Below are 22720 nucleotides of genomic sequence, written 5' to 3'. Positions count from 1 at the left end.
ATATTTTATTCACAACTGCAGTATCTGTGATTATTTACCCTGGGTGGTTCCAAGACCATTACTGATGTTTTCCTTCCTTCTTGCTGTGAAAACCATTTACCAGAATGCGGTAACTTTCCACGATAAAGAAAAAAGGCGGTAACTTTCCACATTAAATGAGCAAGGTATAATCCAAATTCAGAGGAGCTGGACAGTTGATCCGGAATGAAATTTGCCTTCACTGAAAATAAATGTTGCAAGTTAAAGTAAAAGATAATAATGATAAATTTTAAATCTAGTATTATTAGCTATTAAAAATTGTATGGCCTTTAATAACGGACGCAGAAACAATTTATAGCAAGCAAATAGATATTACTGATTGGTTTCATCATGCACATTAAAATTCATGTGACAGAATTCTTATTCATATGATAAATTTAAATTTGATCGTTAGGTATCATTAGTTGAAATTAAAGCGACCAATATCCTGTCTTTTTGTGGTTACTGGCTCTGTCAGCAAAGCCAGTACCATTATGCCAACGGGTCTGTAAGTAAGTAAGTCAGTGACTTTTTTTATTTGTGTAACCGCTGACCGAAACGTACTGAAAATGTAAGGGACATTGCAGGCTCGTTTTCCCATGTCCATTACTCACACGTTTGACCGGTCTGAATAGGGTTAAGAGTAAAATTCCTAAAAATATTCATAATTTGTTAAATCCTTAGTGTTTATTATACGGCTACAATAGTACGCGCGCTCTGATTGGCTACTGAGCGGGCATTATGAAAATTTTTCTCGGCTCGACGGTTTTTTGAGTTGTGAGTAAAGCTACTAGCGAGGGGGCAAAAACAGCAAAAAATGCCGACAAAATATAACTATCTTTTCAATAACTGAAAGAAAAATGTTAAGCATGCCAATACTTCTTTAGTATGAGCGACGAAGAGAGCCACAGAGAGCGAGAGCGAGTTTTACCTCCATTGTTTTTTCCCTTGATTATACTCTTCTTTTGAATAGTGCTTAAAGGCCATATAATAAATAACTTATTAACCTCGTCCGTTCGGTCATTACAGGGGAATCTCAGACCTCGACCTTGATGTATTGACCTCGTTGTCGCTCGGTCAATACATCAAGGCCTCGGTCTGAGATTCCCCTGTAATGACCTCACTCTCGGTTAATAAGTAGTATATATTATTGCTGATTGGTTGAATATATGGTATTTACATTTAACAATTATTCGCCGAAGGCGAAGTGAATTCGTCTCGGGGAATATTCGCCGAGATTCACTGACTTAACAAATTTAACGAGATTCACTGATTTAACAAATTTCACGTCATAAACCAGAGCTTTTTGGCCAATCAGAATGTCGCATTCTTATATTCACCTCTGAAAATTAGACTAATGTGGATTAGAGCTTATTTTAGAGCGAGTGTTAATTGTCGTACATTCTTCTCTCAGGTGTTCCCAGCAGCGCGCAGTACCAGTTTTTTTCCGATAAACTAAATTACACTGAGGCACATAAAGCATGTCAAGAAAATCATTTCAAACAACTTGCAAAGATTAATAGACCAGATGAACTAAGCCGTGTGAAAGATTCTTCAAGCTTTAATTACACTAAGAAGTATTGGATGGGTCTGCAGGTGTAAGTAATTTTAAATACGTCAGTCATAGTTAGATTAAATGTTTGTAGACAAAAAGAACTACCTTGTTGTCACTTATTTTCGCGGTACTAAAATTTCGCGATTTGGCCAAAAAATACGTTTAAAGGAACTAAATTTCACGAAAATCGTCAAAATACTGGTCTGCATTAACAAAAAGTAAGTCGGCACAACTGATTTTAATTTTCCAAAGCAATAGTTTCCGATGACACTGAACAAAATCATATAACAACACGAAACTTAAAACAGTTTGACTTATTCCTTTGTAACAAAGTAGAGCAAGTTTGACGACTGCACCAAGATAATTTTATAGTAAACTGACCGTAACGTTGATTAATTATAACGAACTATATAGAAGGGTATTAAACTTCGCATCGTTATTTTTCGCGAGAACCTTTTTCGCGGGTCTTTAATTTAAAAAATCGCGAAAATCGCGAAAATTAAGTCCCGTGAAATTAAGTAACAATAAGGTAGAAAAAAATTAAAACATAGCCCAAACCCCGTTTCGGCAAAAATGAAAAGCATTTTGTTAGCAACGGCATGTAAAAATTATCACTAAAACAAAGAAACAACAAAGATCGAGATGCTCCTATCTGCATTTTCTTTATAACACCCTCATACCCAGCCCCCATATCACTATTCACACTCAGAGACAAAATTAATTAGCTTGAAGCATAAATTCAAGTAATCTCTTCGCATTCCCCCACGATCGCGCATGCTTGTACTAGTAGTGATCCTTTGCGATTTTAAAGTATACATTTGGTCGCTTAACCGAACGAAAAGAGGTCATTTCAATTGTACTCCGGGAAAACAGTCTGCTTTTGCGCCCCACTCAACTCTTCGATCTGGCGGAACGCGATAAGCTCAAATAAAATATGTGCCTTTGTGTGGCCTATGTGCCTTTTGTGGTTGCGTCGCATTACATGTGACACCTTTAAAGTATATGTTTGCTCTAACAAGCATGTCTTTAAGGGATTTACCCTTTTTGAAAGAGATGATCGGAGGATTTTTGAGTCTAATGCTTGCGTGCGCTTTGCGCATGCGCATTAGACTCTTTGTTATATGAAAAAAGCTGTTAGCAATCCCAAGGGAATGGTTCGGGATCGATAATCGTTCGCTGTAATGTAGAAAACAATGATCAGCTGCAAGAACGGACTCCGTACGGACACGCACGATTAGTTTCAATTAAAAACAGCCAATCAGCGACACGTGTTCCCACGCATAATTAAAAGTTCTTTCTCAAGTCACGATTATTCAACACTTGAACAGGACGTAATAATTTTCCAGTTAAGACATTTGTAAGCTTTTTGTGAAAATAAATCTTCGTTTTCAGTTCAGTTAAGCACTTGTGTTTTCGTCTTGCTTAAAAAGCAAGACGTCTTTGAGAAAAAATATTTCGACGGCGACTCGCGTTTATTTACACAATGCGACCAAATATTTATTTTGTTTTAAAAAATAGAAAACTTTACCTCGTATTTTGTATTTAAGTCATTCGAATTTTGACCAATTTTTTCTTTACAGTGCAAACAAAAACCTTCAAAAATAATTTAAGATGTACATGGATAAATGTAAATCAAGTTACGCGACTAAATCAAAATGCGTTTGTTTGGCCGCTTTGCAGTATTACACTGTCCCGGCCTTTGCCATACACTGAAATCGAATTTCATGCTTTTACGACTCTCAGAGATCTTAAGTTCTTCTTACAGCTAGAAAAATCATAAAATGGTTACATTGATATGGAAGTGATGATTCGCGAAATTTGTACATCATGATAAACAGTCTTCGCTCCTGTGTATGGTAGCTCGATAATAATTGCCTAGTTTCCAGCGTTCAAAAGGTCATCATTATATTGACGTGAGCATTTACACCCGTTTTTAGGAAAATCTGTCACTAAGTGCTTACAGTACAATGGAGTAACAGTCACTATTTCAAGTGCTTTTATTGCAAAATCTGTTTCAAGAGTCATCATCAAAATGGTGAAAAATCTGAAAGAAAACGATGTGAAGTTCTTCAACCCTTGTTGTAATGAACATGCTTTTTGTAAATCGTCACGCAATCTTGTCCAAATGTTTAATCGTTTCTGCTTTTACGGACAATACGGAAGAAGTAACATCAACTCCTGTTCATACTTTAAATTTTGTGAAGCATATAACATTGATGACTGTTTCGTTTTCATCCATAATCATCCACGATGCCCCTAGCTTGCTATAAGCATTTTAAATTAAACTCCCGAACACAAACCTCTAACCAATTTTAACCGGCTTACGAAAACCGCGCAATCTGTATCACTATGCCATACGGCATTAGACTCATGTCACCCTTGGTGACCTATTTTTAAAGATTGTTTTCAGAAAAGGCGGCACCATTGTTCCATCAGTATTTGTTTGACATTTTAACAGCCGGGTGGTATGTGGTGACAAAAGGCAAAATCTTTGCGTGACTTTTTTCTTTTGTGTAAGTGCCGATTGTCTAGAGGCAAAATTGACCTCTGACAAAGACCTTTCTATGATGTTTTCGGATACCCAGGTGCGTGGAGGCGTTGTTTGAATTTCAAAAGCCTCTCTTCAAACCCTTTTTCCAAAGAGTTTGATCTAAGCAATCTTATTCCTTCGCCTTTACTGAAACCATATTTGACGCCAGGTGGGTGGCACGAGGAAATATGTGTAAATTGAAAAGTCTCGGTCGGCTTGAAGTGTGTTTTGTTGTCCGGATGGAATCTTTTTAGGAAAAAATGCAATTTTTTCCAATAATGACATTTCCCCCTACCATCACCATCAGGTTCCCCTCTCCTTTCCCATCCCCCCCCCCCCCCCAGTTGTCCTGCACCGATTCAAAGCGGCTCTCTGATTGGCTGATTTTGGCTGATTTTATAAATTCTGTACCGAGACGTACCGGACCAATCACACGCGAGCTTTGGTTGTGAAGCCAAAGTTGGTCGGCGAAACGGTTGGTGTCATTTGGCTATGTTCGTCTGTTCGACAAGATGCATCGTTTTTTACGTTATTTTTGTTGAGATTGTCAGTTTTGTAAGCTTTGTTATTGTGTTGGAACTGTTTGAGTTATATCGCGTTGTTTATGGTACACCCGGTACAGTCGGTACGGCCGGTACAGTCGGTACAGTCGGGTGTACCGAGCGTACCGGGCGTACCGATTGTACTGGGCGTACCGGGTGTACCGAGTGTACCGAGTGTACCGAGTGTACCGAGTGTACCGAGTGTACCGGGCGTACCGAGTGTACCGGGTGTACCGACTGTACCGGGCGTACCAGGCGTACCGGGTGTACCCAGCGCACCGAGCGTACCGGCTTAGATGCCAATTTTCATACCTGTACTACGATTTAAGCGATGCATGTTCACCGAAATTTGCCGTTGAGTTTACAACAAACACAAACCCAAAAAGGATTAATAAAGCAGAGAGAACGCGTCTTTTACACAACTTATTGCGTCCAATCGTTTACTTCGTGATTCCTGTGTGTGTCGTGTGTGTGTGTGTGTGTGTGTGTAATTTTCTCGGGTGAGTAATTTATTTTTTTAAAATTACACGTCATGCATATCCCCTTCACCACTATTACCACTATATTTACTACTATTATATGGCAAAGCCAGTCTTAAACAAATCCGAGCGTTTTGATTGGTTCTTTCTTGGTCGGGATTTTGCCATACGGACCACTTCCATGAAAATGGTCCAAGCCGTGTATTTTTTCGATAGACGGCAAATTCAAATTTCCAACTAAACCTGCTAAAACAAAACGTGTACTCTCACATTTGCAAAGAAACTACCGAAAAGATTGATATTTTTCAGAGCTTACAACGTGGACGAAGAAAACGAATACTCACCGAGCGAATTACAACCGAATTATCTTAAGATCTCTTAAAGTTTGGGAAACTTCTGATTTGGAAACAAACACATGCATCACTGACAGACAACAGAGCACTTCTTACAATGTCTACAAGTAGGCCATATTTGTATGTGCATGAGTTATTGTTCTTGAGCCAATTGATGACAACATTCATTTACACTCAAAACTGATCCTTCCTTCCTTCCTTTAGCGGTACTAAACTTATTTTTTTATTGTTGATATAATGTGAGTCACTTTTCGCGACACTTATTGTTCGCGTCACTTTTATTTCGCGATTTTTTGGAATATCGAAATTCGCGAAATAAAAGGAAAAGTGTCGCGAAAATTATATGTAATAAGGTACATTGCACAAATAAGCGCGCACACTGGTTGCACGAAGAAAATTACTAGAAAATTAAATTTATAGTTTATATACAACTCCTTGTCTCGAACATCAGTAACGGTACGATCCTGAGGAGGTAATTTAAAAAGTCCACAAAACCGGGTCATTCGGTTGCAATCTATGTAAAGAGTATTTCAGTTGATTGCTAGTACTTAACATCATTACAAGACAGCAGCGTAAATCCAGCAAACGATGGTCAGCAACAGCAGCGCAATAATCGGGGGTTGAAGCGGAATATTTTCACTTTAAATATTCATTATTCCCCGCCCATTTTTCACAAGTATTCATTATTCCTTGCCTATTTTGAGATCGATATTCATTATTCCTTTAAATAGGTTGATGTTCCCAGGTAAACAATTTTCAGACACACAAAACGAGAGCGGTCAAATATTCTATTCTAATTCACAAGTTGTGCACAGGACACTGGACATTGTTCTGCTGCTATCCTTCTGGAAGGTGTTAATTCATCTCTTATTACATCCTTTTTTAATGGTGCCCTCTAGTTTCACATTCAATGGCCTTGATTAAAGTGTAAGACGCATGTGGCTTCTTTATTTGCTGACTAGCAAAATAGTACCCCCCAAAAAAATAAGCCAAGCAACATGTTTCAGTGAAAAGCTTTATTAAACAAACAATGACGACAATGCGGTCCAACCAATGAGTCTATATAATCTGGAAAACAATGAAGTGTTGCACGATGTTTATAACAAGTTCTTTTGTAGGCCATTGTACAAACTTGTTCGAAAACGCGTTTATCTCCTTAACATCATCACTCGTGCAATCAAGTCGAAATTAGTACACCTAACAGAAATAAAAAGACAACAGCTGCACGTAACCATAACGACTTGTCTATCAAGAGTTACTTCTTAACGAATAAGTGAACAACGGATAAAAGATAAATGTAGTGTTTTCCTTCAGGAATAACAGGAACGGTACAAGTGCCCACAAGTACGGCAACGGGCCACATAATTTAAAAGTAGCATTCTGTTACCAATCTGAGTATTATTCCTATATCATGACACATTTTACATTGAGCACCGCTTTATGCGTTATCTATTTTCAGCTGTAGCCGTTAGATCAGTTTTGTGATTTTTCAAAAAAGTTCGACATCACCGTAATCTAGTACGGGTTGCTGTTCTCCCTGTTCGTGTACGACAAGAAACCCTGGATTTGTCCGGACCCGTGTAAACGGGGCCGAATATGCTGATTTTTTTCGCAATTTTTGCGCTATTTTTACCCGCATTTTCGCGTTCATTATGGCGAAGATGCATGGGTCTACTTGGATTTTAAACAGTACACTTAGAAATCGATTAGAAAAGAACTCTCGATTTTTATTGTTGTTGTCGTCGTTGTTGTAAGCTAATGGTTTGGAAATCTGTTCAAGTTAAAAATAGTTTAAAAGCTTTACTTACCTGTCTTTCCTGTGCTTTCCCATCTTTACAAATCCGAACAGTTCTTAGACCGTAACCAAAGCGTCGAAATTTAAAGCGGTCAACTGAAGCATGTGCTTTGAAAGTGACGTCACTAAAATAATATCTCCCTTGGGGAGTAGTCCGCGTGGCAAATTTTGTAAGCTTAACACGAGGCAGAGCGCCTGCCAAATATCGAAAATATAGAACACCTGAGATTCTCATTTGGAGACAGAGAGGGTGAGGAGAACTTATTTTCTCTTTGCAAGTATTCAATATTCTTGATTAAAAAACTGAGTATTCAATATTCCTTACAATTTTGAGCCAATATTCAATATTCCTTTACAATTTAAAGCCAGTATTCAATATTCATTATTCCGCTTCAACCCCCGACAATAAGTGTCATTTTCTACATGTGAAAAAGCAGGATCCGTGTCAAGCCGACTTCGGATCGTTACAATATTCTGCACAAAGTATTTCCCAAAGTCGTTTGTGAAAGCCGCATATGTCTCCAATAAAACTAAAACATTATTGGACATATATTTTTTAATGTTTTAACATACTTTTCTCCAAATAGAGAAAATAAATTCCCACGAAATATTGTCACGCCGAAAGATGGAATAAAGGCCTAGGGAAGTCCGTCAGACTTATGCACCTGAATTATTTTCAATCTATTGCCAACTTCTGTCCTACTTTCTTGTTGAAATAAATATTTTCAAACAACACCAAACATCAAAAATCAGGTTTGACGTTTTACAGAATGACACAGAATCACCGCGAGCTTTTGCGTAAAGCTTGAGAACTTTGTGAACCAGAATTACTGTACGATAATTATAGTACATCTCATTACAAACTTTTGTGATACCGGCTCCTTCTTACTCTCAACGTTCTACGGTCCGGTACGCCCGGTACACACGGTACACACGGTACACCCGATACACTCGATACACCCGGTACACTCGGAACACTCGGAACACTTGGTACGCTCGGTACACTCGGTACACCCGGTACACTCGGTACGGCCGGTACACCCGATACACCCGGTACACCCGGTACACCCGGTACGCTCGGTACGCTCGGTACACTCGGTACACTCGGTACGCTCGGTACACCCGGTACACTCGGTACACTCGGTACAGCCGGTACACTCGGTACACCCGGTACACTCGGTACACTCGGTACACTCAGTACACTCGGTACACTCGGTACAGCCGGTACAGCCGGTACAGCCGGTACACTCGGTACAGCCGGTACAGCCGGTACAGCCGGTACAGCCGGTACACTCGGTACAACCGTTACAGGCGGTACACTCGGTACAGCCGGTACAGCCGGTACACTCGGTACACTCGGTACACTCGGTACACCCGGTACACTCGGTACAGCTGGTACACTCGGTACAGCCGGTACACTCGGTACAGCCGGTACACTCGGTACACTCGGTACAGCCGGTACAGCCGGTACAGCCGGTACAGCCGGTACACTCGGTACACACAGTACACTCGGTACGCTCGGTACACTCGGTACACCCGGTACACCCGGTACACCCGGTACAGCCGGTACACTCGGTACAGCCGGTACACTCGGTACAGACGGTACACTCGGTACACCCGGTACACTCGGTACGCTCGGTACACTCGGTACACCCGGTACACCCGGTACAGCCGGTACACTCGGTACACTCGGTACACTCGGTACACTCAGTACACTCGGTACACCCGGTACACCCGGTACACCCGGTACAACCGGTACAGCCGGTACACTCGGTACACTCGGTACACTCGGTACACTCGGTACACTCGGTACACTCGGTACACCCGGTACACTCGGTACACTCGGTACACCCGGTACACTCGGTACACCCGGTACACCCGGTACAGCCGGTACACTCGGTACACTCGGTACACTCGGTACACTCGGTACACTCGGTACACTCGGTACAACCGGTACAGCCGGTACACTCGGTACACTCGGTACACTCGGTACACTCGTTACACTCGGTACAACCGGTACAGCCGGTACGGCCGGTACGGCCGGTACGGTCGGTACGGCCGGTACGGCCGGTACGGCCGGTACAGCCGGTACAGCCGGTACAGCCGGTACAGCCGGTACAGCCGGTACAGTCGGTACCGCTGGTACGGCCGGTACAGCCGGTACCGTCGGTACGGCCGGTTCGGCCGGTTCGGCCAGAAATGGCCGGCTCCGGTCATAGCCGTGCTTATCCATGCTTTCCCATGTTTGCCGTTGCTATTAAAAAATACCTATGATAAGCCAGAAATGTTCCTTAGATGGGATGTAAATTAGAGAAACTACTAACGGTGAAAGAAATCACCACAAAACATATAAAGTATTTATTTTAATAAATAATTTTCTATTGTTCTCGTGAATCAGCCAATCAGAGAGACGCTTTGAACCGGTGCGGGACTGCTCCCCCCCCCCCCCCCACTAAAAATAAATAAATAAATAAATAAATAAATAAATAAATAAAATGAGCCAACCAGAAAAGAAGTCTGGGCATACTGTAAAATTCCGGTTAAAAGCCCTGGGCTTATACAACTTCACAAGAGTTTTTGGGTGGGCTTATAAGTGGAGGGGCTTATATCCGGGAGGGCTTATAAGCGGAATAAAAAAACGTTCCGAAACGGGCCACTGGAGTGTTGATCGAAATACGTTTTTTAGTTAAAAACGCATAATAAAGCAACATTTAGCCCTGTTCAGTACTGTCATCCGGTAGAGGGGGGCTTATATCCGGGGAGGAGGGGGGGGGGGTTATAATCGGACTTTTTTTTTGTTTCCACGAGCGAAATATAGAGGATGTCTTCATATCTGGACCCTTTTATGAATGCCAGGTTTTATTTGATTGAACAAATTGAATATGTTGGAAAGTGTTGGAGGGGTAGCAATGAAGAAAGCATAAAACCGGGTTAGCGTTCGTACTGTTCTGTTTTCTCATGGTTCGCCGTTATGATTTTGCTATCACGCGGGAAGGACCGCCAGCTATGGAGACTGGCTGTTAAATGTTACTTATAAAGTTAGGCTTCCTCTTATAGACGTACAAACGAATCTGACGAAGCAGAGTGGAGATGGAGTGATGGAGGCGACTTTACACCACGACCGAAGAAATTGTACCGGATACTAAACGTATCTTATGTCGAGGACTTAGTTACCACTGGCCCTATTAAAGTTTATTGCTTCTTGGTCACAAAAAATGAAGTACTGGAAATGGAAAACTGCAGCCAAAAATATCCTTATATCTGCGTAGGGTTTAAAGGTGAATAGTTAATTTAGTGAAAAGCGAAAGTGTTAAATTAATAGAAAGGTATTTGCATGAAGTGTAGTCAGATATAGCTTTACCTTGATAGGTTAAAAAACTCAATTCTAGTCCAGTGAAATGTTTTTTTTTTTTTTTGCTGAGTCACGCACTGTAAAATTACTCTGATGCACTCTTTTTATTTTATAAGAATCTAGTTAAAAGAATATCGAGGCTAAAATTTGCGAATTTTTAAGAATATTTTAAGAATAAACCCGAGGCTGAGTATTTGAAAAGAGTATAGTTTTTAGTTGAAACAAAAAATCAGGTATTTTCATTTCCGTCACTTTATCTCTGTGAGGAATGCTTTGTTAAAAGTCAAAACGGCCACGCTGCAACGAAAAGCAATGGTACATGTGCACGATGTAACACGATACAAATGTGGACACCAAACATTTGTAATTGATTAACCAATACTTGCTAAAACGGAAATGTCAAACGGTATTTTCTAAGAATGTTCATGAGAATATTTTCAGCCTAAAATCGACAGAAAAATAAGAATATTCAGCTTGGGTCGGAAAAACTGTATTCTTATAAAAAAAGAGTGTAGTATCAATATGACTTTATAAGTTTTCGAAGATTCTTTTTCTAGCTGACTCTGCGTTTTTGATACGGTAACACTTAAGTAATTTAAACATGCAACACTATTAAAAATCACTCGATTAGGATGTTTTTGATAATGCGAATATCACAGTCGACCGGATCGTGAGTAATCCGGATTTCGCAAAAGCGAATTCTTTCAAACTGCGTTGGAAGAAATTAACGAATTACGTATGGTTTCATGGAATACGATGGAAACATGTTTACTTTACTGTGTGCATGTTTAAAAGATGCCCAGGCACCAGGGTGAACTCTTTGAAATCATAGATTCTCAGCATGTATTTGAAACCTACCAAAGCTTGTAGAATGTCCATGCCCAAAATTAACTGTAAGCTTCTAGCCAATGGGAAAGGCGAAAGAAACACAATTCAGTCTAGCAGAGACTACTTTGCATAACGGCGCCTATGTTAACTGTTTCCACCACTTTCCATTTTCTTTTTTTTTCCATTTTTGTATAAACTCAAATATGCTTCCTTTTCAGGTTTACCTACAACATTAACGCCGTCAAAATCAAATCCATATGTACAAACAAGCATTTTACCGATGCTACCTTCAATTGCAGAGAAGCAGGTGAGCTGTGATTTATTGTTTTATGTAAGACGATACGCCGGCATAAACTCGAACTTGTGAAATGTCAGGTTTTTTTTTTTGACAATCCACAACTCTTAAATTTATTGTTTGTTAAGGAAATTGACAATCCTCCACTGAAAAATACTAAATTTAATTTTTTTCCTAACGTCAGGCATTAACTTGCTGGAGAAAGACTAAGCGGCCTTCACACGACAAACTTAAGTTGGCAAACTCAAGTTGGCGTGTCTGAACGACACAACAACAGTTGGCAACCATAATAATAATAATAATAATCTTTATTTCAACACGGTAAAAATCATCAGGACTTAAAATACATAATACTTATTTAAAATTACTTAATACCTATTTTACATAATAAATTTAAATTACATTAGTCGTCTACAATTAGTTATAATAAAAGAAATGCCTGCTTTCCATGAATGCCGTGTGATGTTAATATTTACATTGATTTTAGCCAAAAACGAAACTGCTGCAGCCGGATTTAAAGCTAGTGAGAGTTTGTGCTTGCCGAAGGTCGACAGGTAAACTGTTCCACAGCACCGCACCTCTATAGCTAAAACTGTTTTTAAGAAAATTAGTGCGGGGGAGCGGAACAGTTAGTTTACCCGCGGACCCTCTCAGTGAATAGGTACACGTATCGCTTCTATTAGAAAACATCGTCCTAAGGTAGTCAGGTGCAAGACCATTGAGTGATTTATAGACCATGACGGCTGTTTTAAATTTAAATTGGACATCGAGTTTATCCCAGCCAAGTCTTGCAATAAGATCATCAGCATTGACATCGTAGGAAGAAGAGGTCAAGATACGCGCAGCACGGTTTTGCAGTTTTTGTAGTTTACTTGCCAGAGTTTTACTGCAATTCCCCCAAACGACACTACAATAATCAAAATGGGGTTGTACTAAAGAGTTATAGATACATAGTAATGTCTTAAATGGAACAAAAGACCTGCTACGCTTTAGGATGCCAATGCCAGATGCAACGGTTGGCAAACTGTTGGTGAGAATAGAGAATAGAGAATAGAGAATAGAGACAAGTTCTATTAAGTCGCCAACAGTTGGCCAACTTGTTTGCCGTTGCTGCGTCGTTCACACACACCAACTCGAGTTTGCCAACACGAGTTGGCCAATAGTTTGTCGTGTGAAGGCCGCTTAAACTTTACAGCAACAAACCTTTGCGCCAATTTACCTAAAGCATGCGTCAAACAGAGAAAGCATGACGTAAAAAAATATTAAGCAGTAAATATCTCTATATAGGCTGGGCTCCATATATTCTTGACATCACCTTACCTGACGTTAAAAATGCAATTTTTGCCAATAGTCCCTCCCTATTGTCTCACAAATAAGAAGGCAGGGAGTTTAGGATACACATGATGGAAGTCTGACTAAAATTAAATGCTTTTCTGTTAGCCTTGGTGGCTACAAAAGCAAATCTGGATGCTCCAGGTACATCTACAGTTTAGGATTCCGATATAAAAAAATGCCAAGATACTGGAAAGTGAATTCGTTTTTAAGGGGGATTTGTTTTTTTTTTCGGGGATGCTTCTTCATACATTTCACTGTAACTGTATTTGGCCGGGCCGTTCATTATACCGAGGATCTCGTTACAAATGGGTTGATGACTTGTTCCCTTCAATGCTTTTTCAACTAGTTTCCCGCAGAAGTAATGATCCCAACGAAAATTATTCTAAATCCAACTCGATTTACAGACTGACAAAATGTATTAAAAGGGTACATTCACACAGTGATAATTATCGTTTCTTTTCTTGTTCAAAGGTAAAGGAATATCTCCTCAAAATGAAGCAGCTTAGTGTTGAGGATAAAGATTCCCTACGGGTAGGTTGACAGCTAGGGAGCTTTGATTTCAGCTTGAGGATTAACTACATCATTGATTTTGTATACAATAACCGAGATACTGCGCGGTTCTGGGTCTTTCGCTATAGGCCGGGTCTGTTCAGTTGTAGATCACAGAAAACGGACAACGGTTTGTGGACCACGTTTTTGTCTTTACACATTTTATCGTTATCTGTGATCTATAACTGGAACAGCCGCAAGACAAAATTGAATCCATGTTAAATATTTAGTAAATAAACTTCTTCAGGCGGCTGGTATATTGGAGGATAATGTCCGAGAAGCAAAGCTTCGAGGGCAACTGTGAAATTTTGAGGACAATCTTTTAACCAAAGGCATTATCTCCCAATATACCAGCAAACCAGAAAGGGGTTTATTTATTTTAAAACCCTCCGAGTAATTTCTACAACGCCCGTTATCGCCGGCAAATAGAAAAATCCTACAGTGATAATTACGGCCTAGATGCGGTCGAAATAAATGCAATTCAAGTTGTTGGGTTTACGTAATTTTTCAACACTGTGATTTGATTAAAAAGTTAGACTTGAAAAGGTGACTTTGTTCGTTTATTTTTGTCTTGTCTATAAAATCGGGCGACGGATATCAAATCGAACGGGGGATAATTATTGTCTGATACCCGTGGTCCCATTTCGTACCACGTGATGCGTTTATTCCAATGAGCGCGCGTGAGAATTAATCGGTGGGTTATAATACCTAGTAGATGATGTGTATTTTACCTTTTTCGTGTTCAAAACCTGGGATTGTCAAATTGACCAGAGGTTTTATTTATTTATTTATTTATTTATTTATTTATTTATTTATTTATTTATTTATTTATTTATTTATTTATTTATCTAGGGGCAACCGCACAAACAAGATAGTGACAATCATTTTTTGTGATTTTCGTGGTCGGTTATAACATTTAACATTATTTCACTGTTATTGACTCTCCGAAATCATCCGTTTACATGTAGTTAGAAAATACCATGAACGCCACATCCATGAAAGAGGAAAAGTAGAGCGGTACTACTTATTCGGGGAGTGTCACGGAGACAATACGGAGCGGGATATCCTCTTTGAGACGTGTGCCCGTGTAAATGTCAAATTTTGAAAGAAACATCTTCAAACTGATAATGGATACGGAGTGTCCGAAACATGTCTTTGAAATTTAGAAGTGTGTTTATTTTTTCAAATGTTTAATTTCGCTCATACTTTTATGAAATTTCGCTAATATTTATTTGAAAGGTGCGATAGTCTTTAACTTTCTAAACATGCAGGAAAGTGACCCTACACCACTTATATATCAAACAACGTAGCTCCTAGCTTCCTAGTCAGCAAAGGAATCAAATTGTGTACAATTTTTGCTGGACGCACACTCTTGGGACATTTGCCCAGCAAAATTAAGATAAAGATATACGAACGAACATTTCGCTCGCATAGCTTGATTTCTCGGTGGTGTTTTTTTTCTACACTACAAGCGTTCCAATTCTATTGACATCAGCGGTTGAAGTCTCACTGACTGAAATAACCGGCGTTCGATCTCAACATACTGAAATATAAAAATTTACTGTTGCGTTTGTTCAGCCTTTAAACTTTTAAATAAAACGGCATACTGACTTTAAAAAAAAAGAGAAAAAAGAAAAATAATGGCTTCCATTTGGATTTGAACCAACGACCAAGGCATACACAACTTCTGTAGAAGTGTTTTCTACCAACTGAGCTATCGTAACTTTGTATGGTACAGAATATTTTGTTTTGTATATTTTAACTGATATTATATTTGGACGCGCTTTAAAAAAACTTGTTTAATTACTCGGTTATGAGTAAGCAAAACACTAAAAAATCGTCTTGTTTTAGTTTGTCGTACAGAGATACATTTCCACCAAATTTCTGCACTGCATGTTGCAATAATATTCAAGCGTAGCGAATGATTTAAATTTATGCAATTACAGAGCAATGTATGAGCACGTTGCACAGAATTGCTTATTTCTCGACTCTTGAAAGATCCACACCAAAAACAAAAATGTAGGGTTATTAAGAGTCATACAAAGAAACTTCATGCCAAATTTTAGAATGAAAGGTGTAATATTCGAGCGAGAATTATTTAATCACAGAGATGATTTACATAATTACAGAGCAATGTATAGGTACATCACAGAATCGCAAATTTCTCAACTCTTGAAAGATTTTTATCAAAAATCAAAACGTAGGGTTATTAAGAGTCAAACAGAGATACTTCGTGCCAAATTTTAGACTGAAAGGTGTGATATTCAAGCCGTAGAATTATTTAATGGTACTTATTTCATTATTAATTACAGAGCAATGTATGGGCACGTTTAACAGAATTGCTAATTTCTCGGCTCTCGAAAGATTTTCATCAAAAACAAAAATGTAGGGTTATGAAGAGTCATACAGAGATACTTCATGCCAAATTTTAGACTGAAAGCTGTAATATTCGAGCCGTAGAATTATTTAATCGTACTTAATTATTTAATTATTTAATTTTATTTATTTTATATCTTGTTTGTGTAATTATTTATTTATTTATTTATTAACAAAGCACTAGTTTTGATTGAAACCGCTTATATACTTTTTCATCATAAAAAAGGCCTGTAAACTAAAAAGGGATAATACTAGTGTCGACGCTTTTAGATTGCAGTGAACGAGACTTCAATGTTGCTGACACAGTTCCAAGACAGTTCCTATCAGAAAACGGCGGTAAATTTGTTGCTGGCCGTTCAGCAGCTTGAAAAATTTGCCATTAAGTACGCCACGAAACATCTGTCTAAAAATGGTACCATCAATTCTAACATAACTTACTTTGGAAAACACTTTGGTGAGTAACTTAGCAGTTTTCATTTAGTTAAAAAGCAGCAAAGAACAATTAAGGCGACGTCAAATTGCCACATAAAAGTCAATCTCGTTCCCAAAGCCTACGTTCCCCTTGACCAGCGGTCGGGAAACTCAACGGCTCTAGACGAATCCAAACCGGAACCAGGACATCGGTTTTGTTTGTGCGCGTGCGCAAGAGATTGTGGTGAAACGAACAAGTTTTCAACAGCCAATCAGATTCAGACGCCTTTGTTGCGGCTTCTCAGAATAGCCCAGAGGTCCCGATTCCTGGCGCAGACCAGAAGGATCGCGGCCTCTAGGGACGAGATTGCATAAAAAGTAAATTATTTTTTTATACTGAAGTAATTAAGGCCAAAATATGCGTAGCCGTTTAAAAAAACCTGACAAGCAGCTACTTGTACAGAAGCGTTAATTCTTCAAGGTATATCCAAATCTCAGACACATCGATTGATTCGATTTAAGTATACCTTTCTAAAATAAAGTATTTTCTTTATCAGTAGAAATATCTATTCTGAGAGAAGAGCTTCTGAATCATTTTTTGATTTTCCCACAGCATTAGGTCGCTTTTTTTATACGAATATTAGTCACTTAAACTTACGCTACTATACGCAACGCTGTTTCGTATCTTTCAATAGTTCTTCGCCTTTTAAGCCAACAAATAACATAATTTGTTATATATCTTACTTTCTTCATGTTAACAGTGATGGAGGTACAAAGTATAAGCGCTGGTCATACAGACGACGTAACGTTTCCTTCTGAGGACGAATGGGAACAACCTCTTGCTTATAGAAAAGACAAGATCATTTTACCAGCAGAACTCTTTGAGAAACAAGGTATGTGACGAATGAATGAATAAATGAATGAATGAAAAAATGAATAAATGAATGATTGAATAAGTAACAGTAACAGTAACAGTAAATCTTTATTGTGCCTTACACTCCAAAGGGAGGTATTGGTCTAGTTACAATAAAAGTGTTATAGCAACTATGCTAACAAATTACTTAATAACAAACAATGAAATTACAATGCAAACGTCTACGGTAATTATTGGACTATTAATTATACAACTATTTATTGATATAACTTTCAATTTAAAATTTCTTTTCTTTTTTGAAACATTAGGAAGATATATTTAGCTATGATTCTAGAGGTAGCATAATTATCTAGTTTAAGAAGGTACTTTATTTTTTCATGATCAGCCGGATCAGTTTGTGACACGATGGAATGAAGCTCTTTTCTAATATCATTATACCCTTTGCAATACATTAAAAAATGCTGTTCGTCCTCTATGTGGTTTTCCTTACATACCAAGCACTTTCTTTCTTCAACTGGTATGGATGCTCCTGCATTTTCATATTTTCCAGTCTGTATGCGTAGGGAATGTACCCCTAATCGTAATTTAGTTATTTTTATTCGATGCGCTGGATTTCTAACTGTAGTGAGATACTCTTCTAATTGGTAATCTTTTTTCGACGTTTTTGCTTGTTTACAAGCAAAAATGGTAGAATAGGGGTTAGTAGACAAAATTTGGATCCACATATTTGTAAACTCTCAAGGGACTTTTTTAATTTCTCAAGGGACTGTTTTAATTTCTCAAGGGATTACTTTCCGCTGTGGGTGATCACTTGCGATTTCGTGGAAAAAACGTGACTTGTCACATTTACAAACATTATATAACAATTTTAAAAGTGACATGTCAGCTTTCTTATCTCAACGCACGTGTGTCTGAAAGGCGATCTATAAAAAGCGTCGCACAAACAATGGATTGCGTAACTAAAACACGAATAAATAATCACTAGCACTTACATCGCGTTGAGAGCAATGTTGCATGAATCGGCTTTACAACATGCGATAGTATCTACGCAGTTCGAGTGGAATTTCAGTCAAAGACAGCAAAATTCTTTCGTATTTCATCTTCAAATATAATTCGAAAGCATTCACTGTATATGTGGCTTTTGTTTAATCCTGGGTCTTGATATCCGACCCTCGCCGAGCCTAGACAAAACGCAGCTTGAGTGTAACGATTTGTTTACGCAATGTTTTCTCCGACAGTAGTCGGAAATATCCGTATTTTTTTTTTTCGTGCTTTTTCATGGAGCAATCGTAACGATACGGCCTTGAACACATTGAACGGCGGTCTACCTATAACAATTCAAATATAGCGTCGCAAAAACAAAGCGTCGAACGCATATTTTGCTGTTTCATTTGCTAATTTCGCTGCCGTAATCGACTGCCTCGAAAGGTCCTTGCAGTTTTAAAGTATAGAATTGTCAGATCTCGCTGAAATTTGCACTGTTTATTTTTGTAATGTTAAGGAATACCTGTATGTGTATAAATACCCGGCGCGAACGAGCCATTTTTGACAAAATTATATGGCTGCATTTCCTCCGCGAAGATAGGAAATTGTTAAATTAAACTACAAAGAAACTGTAATGATAAGTTCGAAGAACAATGCACAGGATAAACCTTCGACTCATACTTCATGCAAAAACGTCGATATCTCGAAGAGACTTTGATTTAACTTCTTTGTGAGTGAATTTTTCTCTAGAGCTAACTGACGCGCAATTTCGGACCTTTGACCAATTTTGAAAATAATTTGTTCTTAACCTATGTTTAATTTTAGAGCAAGAATTCGTTGAAAGTTGTGGGGCTGATGTGTCATTATCGGAGAGAATTCCTAATGCTTCATCATCATTTAATAAGCTAACAGATTTAGTATGTTTTTTGGCGTAAAGAAATGCATCATTTAATATGAGATTGGTTATCTTATGTTCTAATATTTGAAAATAGCATAAGATAAATGCTTTAATGTCTATTGCTAAAGGGTATCGACCTAGTTCTGCTCTACATGCTACGTTTACTGCATACCATGGTACATTTAATGCTTGTTTGCAAAACCGGATGTGAACTTGTTCAATTGTACTTTTATCGAAATGTGTTTTGCATGATAAAAGTTCGGGTCCCCATATTTCACAACCATACAAAAGTATGGGTTCAACTAAAGCATCAAAAAGTTTATTTCGTATCACAATTGTTGATGAATCAATGTTGGATAGAAATCGTTTAATGATGGAAATAACTTTGGTAGCCTTTTTGCTAATTATTTCTCTTGCATAGGTGTAACGACCAGAAGATGTCATTTCTATGCCTAGATATGTTTGTTTGGCGACAATATTTAAAGTTTCATTGTCGTATTTAAAATATTTTTTGTGTTTGTTCTGACCGTTACCACTAAATACAATGATGTTTGATTTTTTGGTGTTTACTTTTAGCTTCCATTCTTGAGCGTGCTTATGAATAACGTGAAGTGATTGTTGCAATCCTTCTGGAGAATCGCTTAATAAATGAATGAATGAATGAATGAATGAATGAATGAATGAATGAATGAATGAATGAATGAATGAATGAATGAATGAAAGAAGGAATGATTGAATGATTGAATGAATGAATGAATGAATGAATGAATGAATGAATGAATGAATGAATGAATGAATGAAAGAAGGAATGATTGAATGAACGAAAGAAGGAATGAACGAATGAAAGCAAAAATAAACGAGTTATATAAATGAAATTGTTCTTATGGGACCCAAAATATGGTGTTCGGTTTAGAAAGATAAATTAACACTAAATAATATCCTGCAGTCGTTCTCCAATTTGGTTTCATAAATTTCAATAAAGCAAATTGCTTCATTGTGACCAGCTATACCATTTCCCACGAATTTGAGCAATTTCTTGGACTTGCGATAAAAGATTTCTTAAAACGTGATAATTCTGAGACTAGAAATAATATTTACATCAAACCCAATATGTTACACCAGCAATGCAAGTTATACCCTCATTATAAATTTAAATACAGCAAACGAATGTTCGTCCTCGTTAACGTTCATCGGGACTATGCTGACTTTAATATTCCAAGCGCGAAAATTCATATCCGTTTGAGCAAAAGAGGATCAGAGACACTGTACGGGTCTTTAAAAGTTGCTTCATTATAATAGGGGCTATGTAACAAAGTGGCATCAAACCTACGTTTCTCTGGAATTGGTGATTAGGGCTAAATTGTGCGCGTTGAGGGAGACGTCTGTTTATCTAGGCCTATGGTAATCTCGACCGCGGTCAAACGATAAAAATACGTAAAATAACAAGAAAAGTACGGTAAAGATAAGGTTCTAATTTTCACTGTTCAAAGATCGATACTTAACCAGTATTCTAATAGTTTACTAATGTTTTGGAGCTTTACTAAAAAAGTTCTACGTGTTGGAAAACAGGTAAATACGGACTTGTCGGCTCCATTTTGTCAAAGCATTCGGTTCGGTTGCGGAACGTTTTTAAAGTAAAAATACTCGCTTAAATCGAAGGAATGGAAATATATTTGCACTCAGCAACTATATTATCTATCCTTGCTCATACTTGCTCTTTAATATAAACGAAATTCCCCGAAATAGAAAGAAAAACTACCTGAGACGTTTGACCGCGGTGAAATGGTAATCACTTTGCAAATATCCAGCCAGCAGGTGATACTCTCGCAAATTCCTCGTGACTTTGACAAGACTATAGGTTGATTACTTTTTCCCTCAACTAACAGTCAGATAAACCGCTTGAAGTTATGAAGTTGTTGGTAGCCAACAAGATTCAATCAGATTTTTGATGATAAAATCATCATGATGTGACTCTGATATATGATAAGTGGTGACTTGGATTAAAGTGAAAATAAGTGGAGAAGTGGTCGCAAGTCAAATACTCGGAAAAAAGATTTTCCGAGTTCTCCAACGGTTCGACTCCCATTGGGGAACTCGGAAAATCTTTTTTTCCGAGTATTTGATTTGCGACCACTTCTCCACTTATTTTCACTTTAATCTAAGTCACCACTTATCATATATTCAAATTTATCATTTGGACATATTTGAGCCTTGAAGTTAGCAGGAAATGTGTCACACATAAGAACCCAGTATATGACCTCGCTCACCATGAGTTACAGCGTCCAAGCGGTATTCTGGAAGGTCATGGGTTTAACTTGCGACCACTTCTCCACTTATTTCGACTCTGATAACTATAGTTTTATTTACACTGGAACACTTTTGCTACCCATAGGAAGTTTTTACTTGCTCTTTGTTTCATTTTGTACACAGAAACTGTGGTAGTTGGAATATTATATAAAGACATACATCAATTATTACCAGATGAAAGTCAGTACTTTCTTGAAGGGTAGGTATCAGGTGGTATAGAAATTAGCATAGCAAACTCTGCTTAATTGAGCTATTTACATTGCCTAGTTTGTGTACTTCGAATTATGTGTAAATCTGATTGTTTCGTTTCCGTTAAAGTAACATATTCTGTGTTTCGGCATGCTTGCTGTCATATTTAAGGGCTTTTAAAGCAACATATTGAATGAAATTTACTTTTCAGGAAGAAACTGAAAAATGCAAAACTCCAAACACGAGTTATCGCTTGTGCTATATATCCTACCCCCTCTCGTTTGCTGCCACAAAACGTTACCATATCATTGACATTACAAGAGGTGGGTATACATTTCTTTCTTTTAATCATCAACATGATCATCATCATCATCATCATCATCATCATCATCATCATCATCATCATCATCATCTTATTGTTGAAATTGTTGTTGTAATGCTTATTTACTAAGACGCTTGAAGTAGCGACAAACCAAAATTGCTTTTGAAATTACAATGAATGCTAATTTTTAAAACTCTATCACCGCATACTAACCTATAATGTGCATAATTCCCATAGAAAAGCACATATCTTATGCGTAGTTTGTTTTTCTTTTCTGTCTTAAAGCCTTCTAAATTTGATGATCAGCTGTACTGTGTATTCTGGGACTTTGACATCAGGTACGCTATTCTCTTTCTTTTTGTGTATACCAATTAATTTATATATTCCATAACGACTTAAAAATAATTCTGTTCGTAGTTTATATCTGCAGGCACAAAACTCATTCTGGTAAGAATGGGTTTTGTGCCTGCAGATATAAACTAAAGGAACATCTTAAATCTTCCTGTTACTGACCATTTTGTTTGCTCTTGTGCAGGAGTCGATTTAACGGTTCTTGGTCAAACAGAGGATGCACTTTGGTCAACAAAACTAAGCATAACATTGTGTGCAGTTGCAATCATCTGACGAACTTTGCCGTTCTTATGCAAGTGGGAGAAACTAAAGTGAGTATATCCCTCTTTATTATTTAACAAATTATCACGATGCCCGATATGGTCAGAATATCGTTA

At 38.1% G+C, this 22720-nt stretch overlaps 2 protein-coding genes across 3 annotated transcripts in view; one reads left to right on the top strand and one right to left on the bottom strand.

The window, feature by feature from the left end:
• LOC144666333 (adhesion G-protein coupled receptor D1-like) overlaps positions 1 to 22720 on the top strand; it is a 28777-nt gene that overhangs the window by 1067 nt on the left and 4990 nt on the right. Inside the window, exons 2-11 of one of the 2 annotated variants that reach the window (XM_078527736.1) lie at positions 1433 to 1616; positions 10330 to 10550; positions 11671 to 11759; positions 13554 to 13613; positions 16278 to 16461; positions 17180 to 17311; positions 21605 to 21680; positions 21882 to 21993; positions 22278 to 22330; positions 22528 to 22654. In XM_078527736.1, coding sequence (XP_078383862.1) covers positions 1433 to 1616; positions 10330 to 10550; positions 11671 to 11759; positions 13554 to 13613; positions 16278 to 16461; positions 17180 to 17311; positions 21605 to 21680; positions 21882 to 21993; positions 22278 to 22330; positions 22528 to 22654 — 1238 coding nt within the window. The remainder of the gene's footprint in view (positions 1 to 1432; positions 1617 to 10329; positions 10551 to 11670; positions 11760 to 13553; positions 13614 to 16277; positions 16462 to 17179; positions 17312 to 21604; positions 21681 to 21881; positions 21994 to 22277; positions 22331 to 22527; positions 22655 to 22720) is intronic. The other variant, XM_078527737.1, reaches the window with a different exon arrangement.
• LOC144666625 (uncharacterized) lies at positions 12075 to 12995 on the bottom strand. The gene is made up of 2 exons (XM_078528025.1): positions 12967 to 12995; positions 12075 to 12843 (listed from the first exon to the last, which is right to left on the bottom strand). The coding sequence occupies exons 1-2, from the start codon at positions 12993 to 12995 to the stop codon at positions 12231 to 12233; spliced, it is 642 nt and encodes a 213-aa protein (XP_078384151.1). The 3' UTR covers positions 12075 to 12230.

This window comes from Oculina patagonica, chromosome 9 (genome assembly GCF_052425735.1).
Source record: "Oculina patagonica isolate OP01 chromosome 9, crgOcupat, whole genome shotgun sequence".
Classification (NCBI taxonomy): domain Eukaryota; kingdom Metazoa; phylum Cnidaria; class Anthozoa; order Scleractinia; family Oculinidae; genus Oculina; species Oculina patagonica.
Note: the sequence above shows the minus strand (reverse complement) of the source record. Positions and strands in the feature narration are given on the sequence as shown.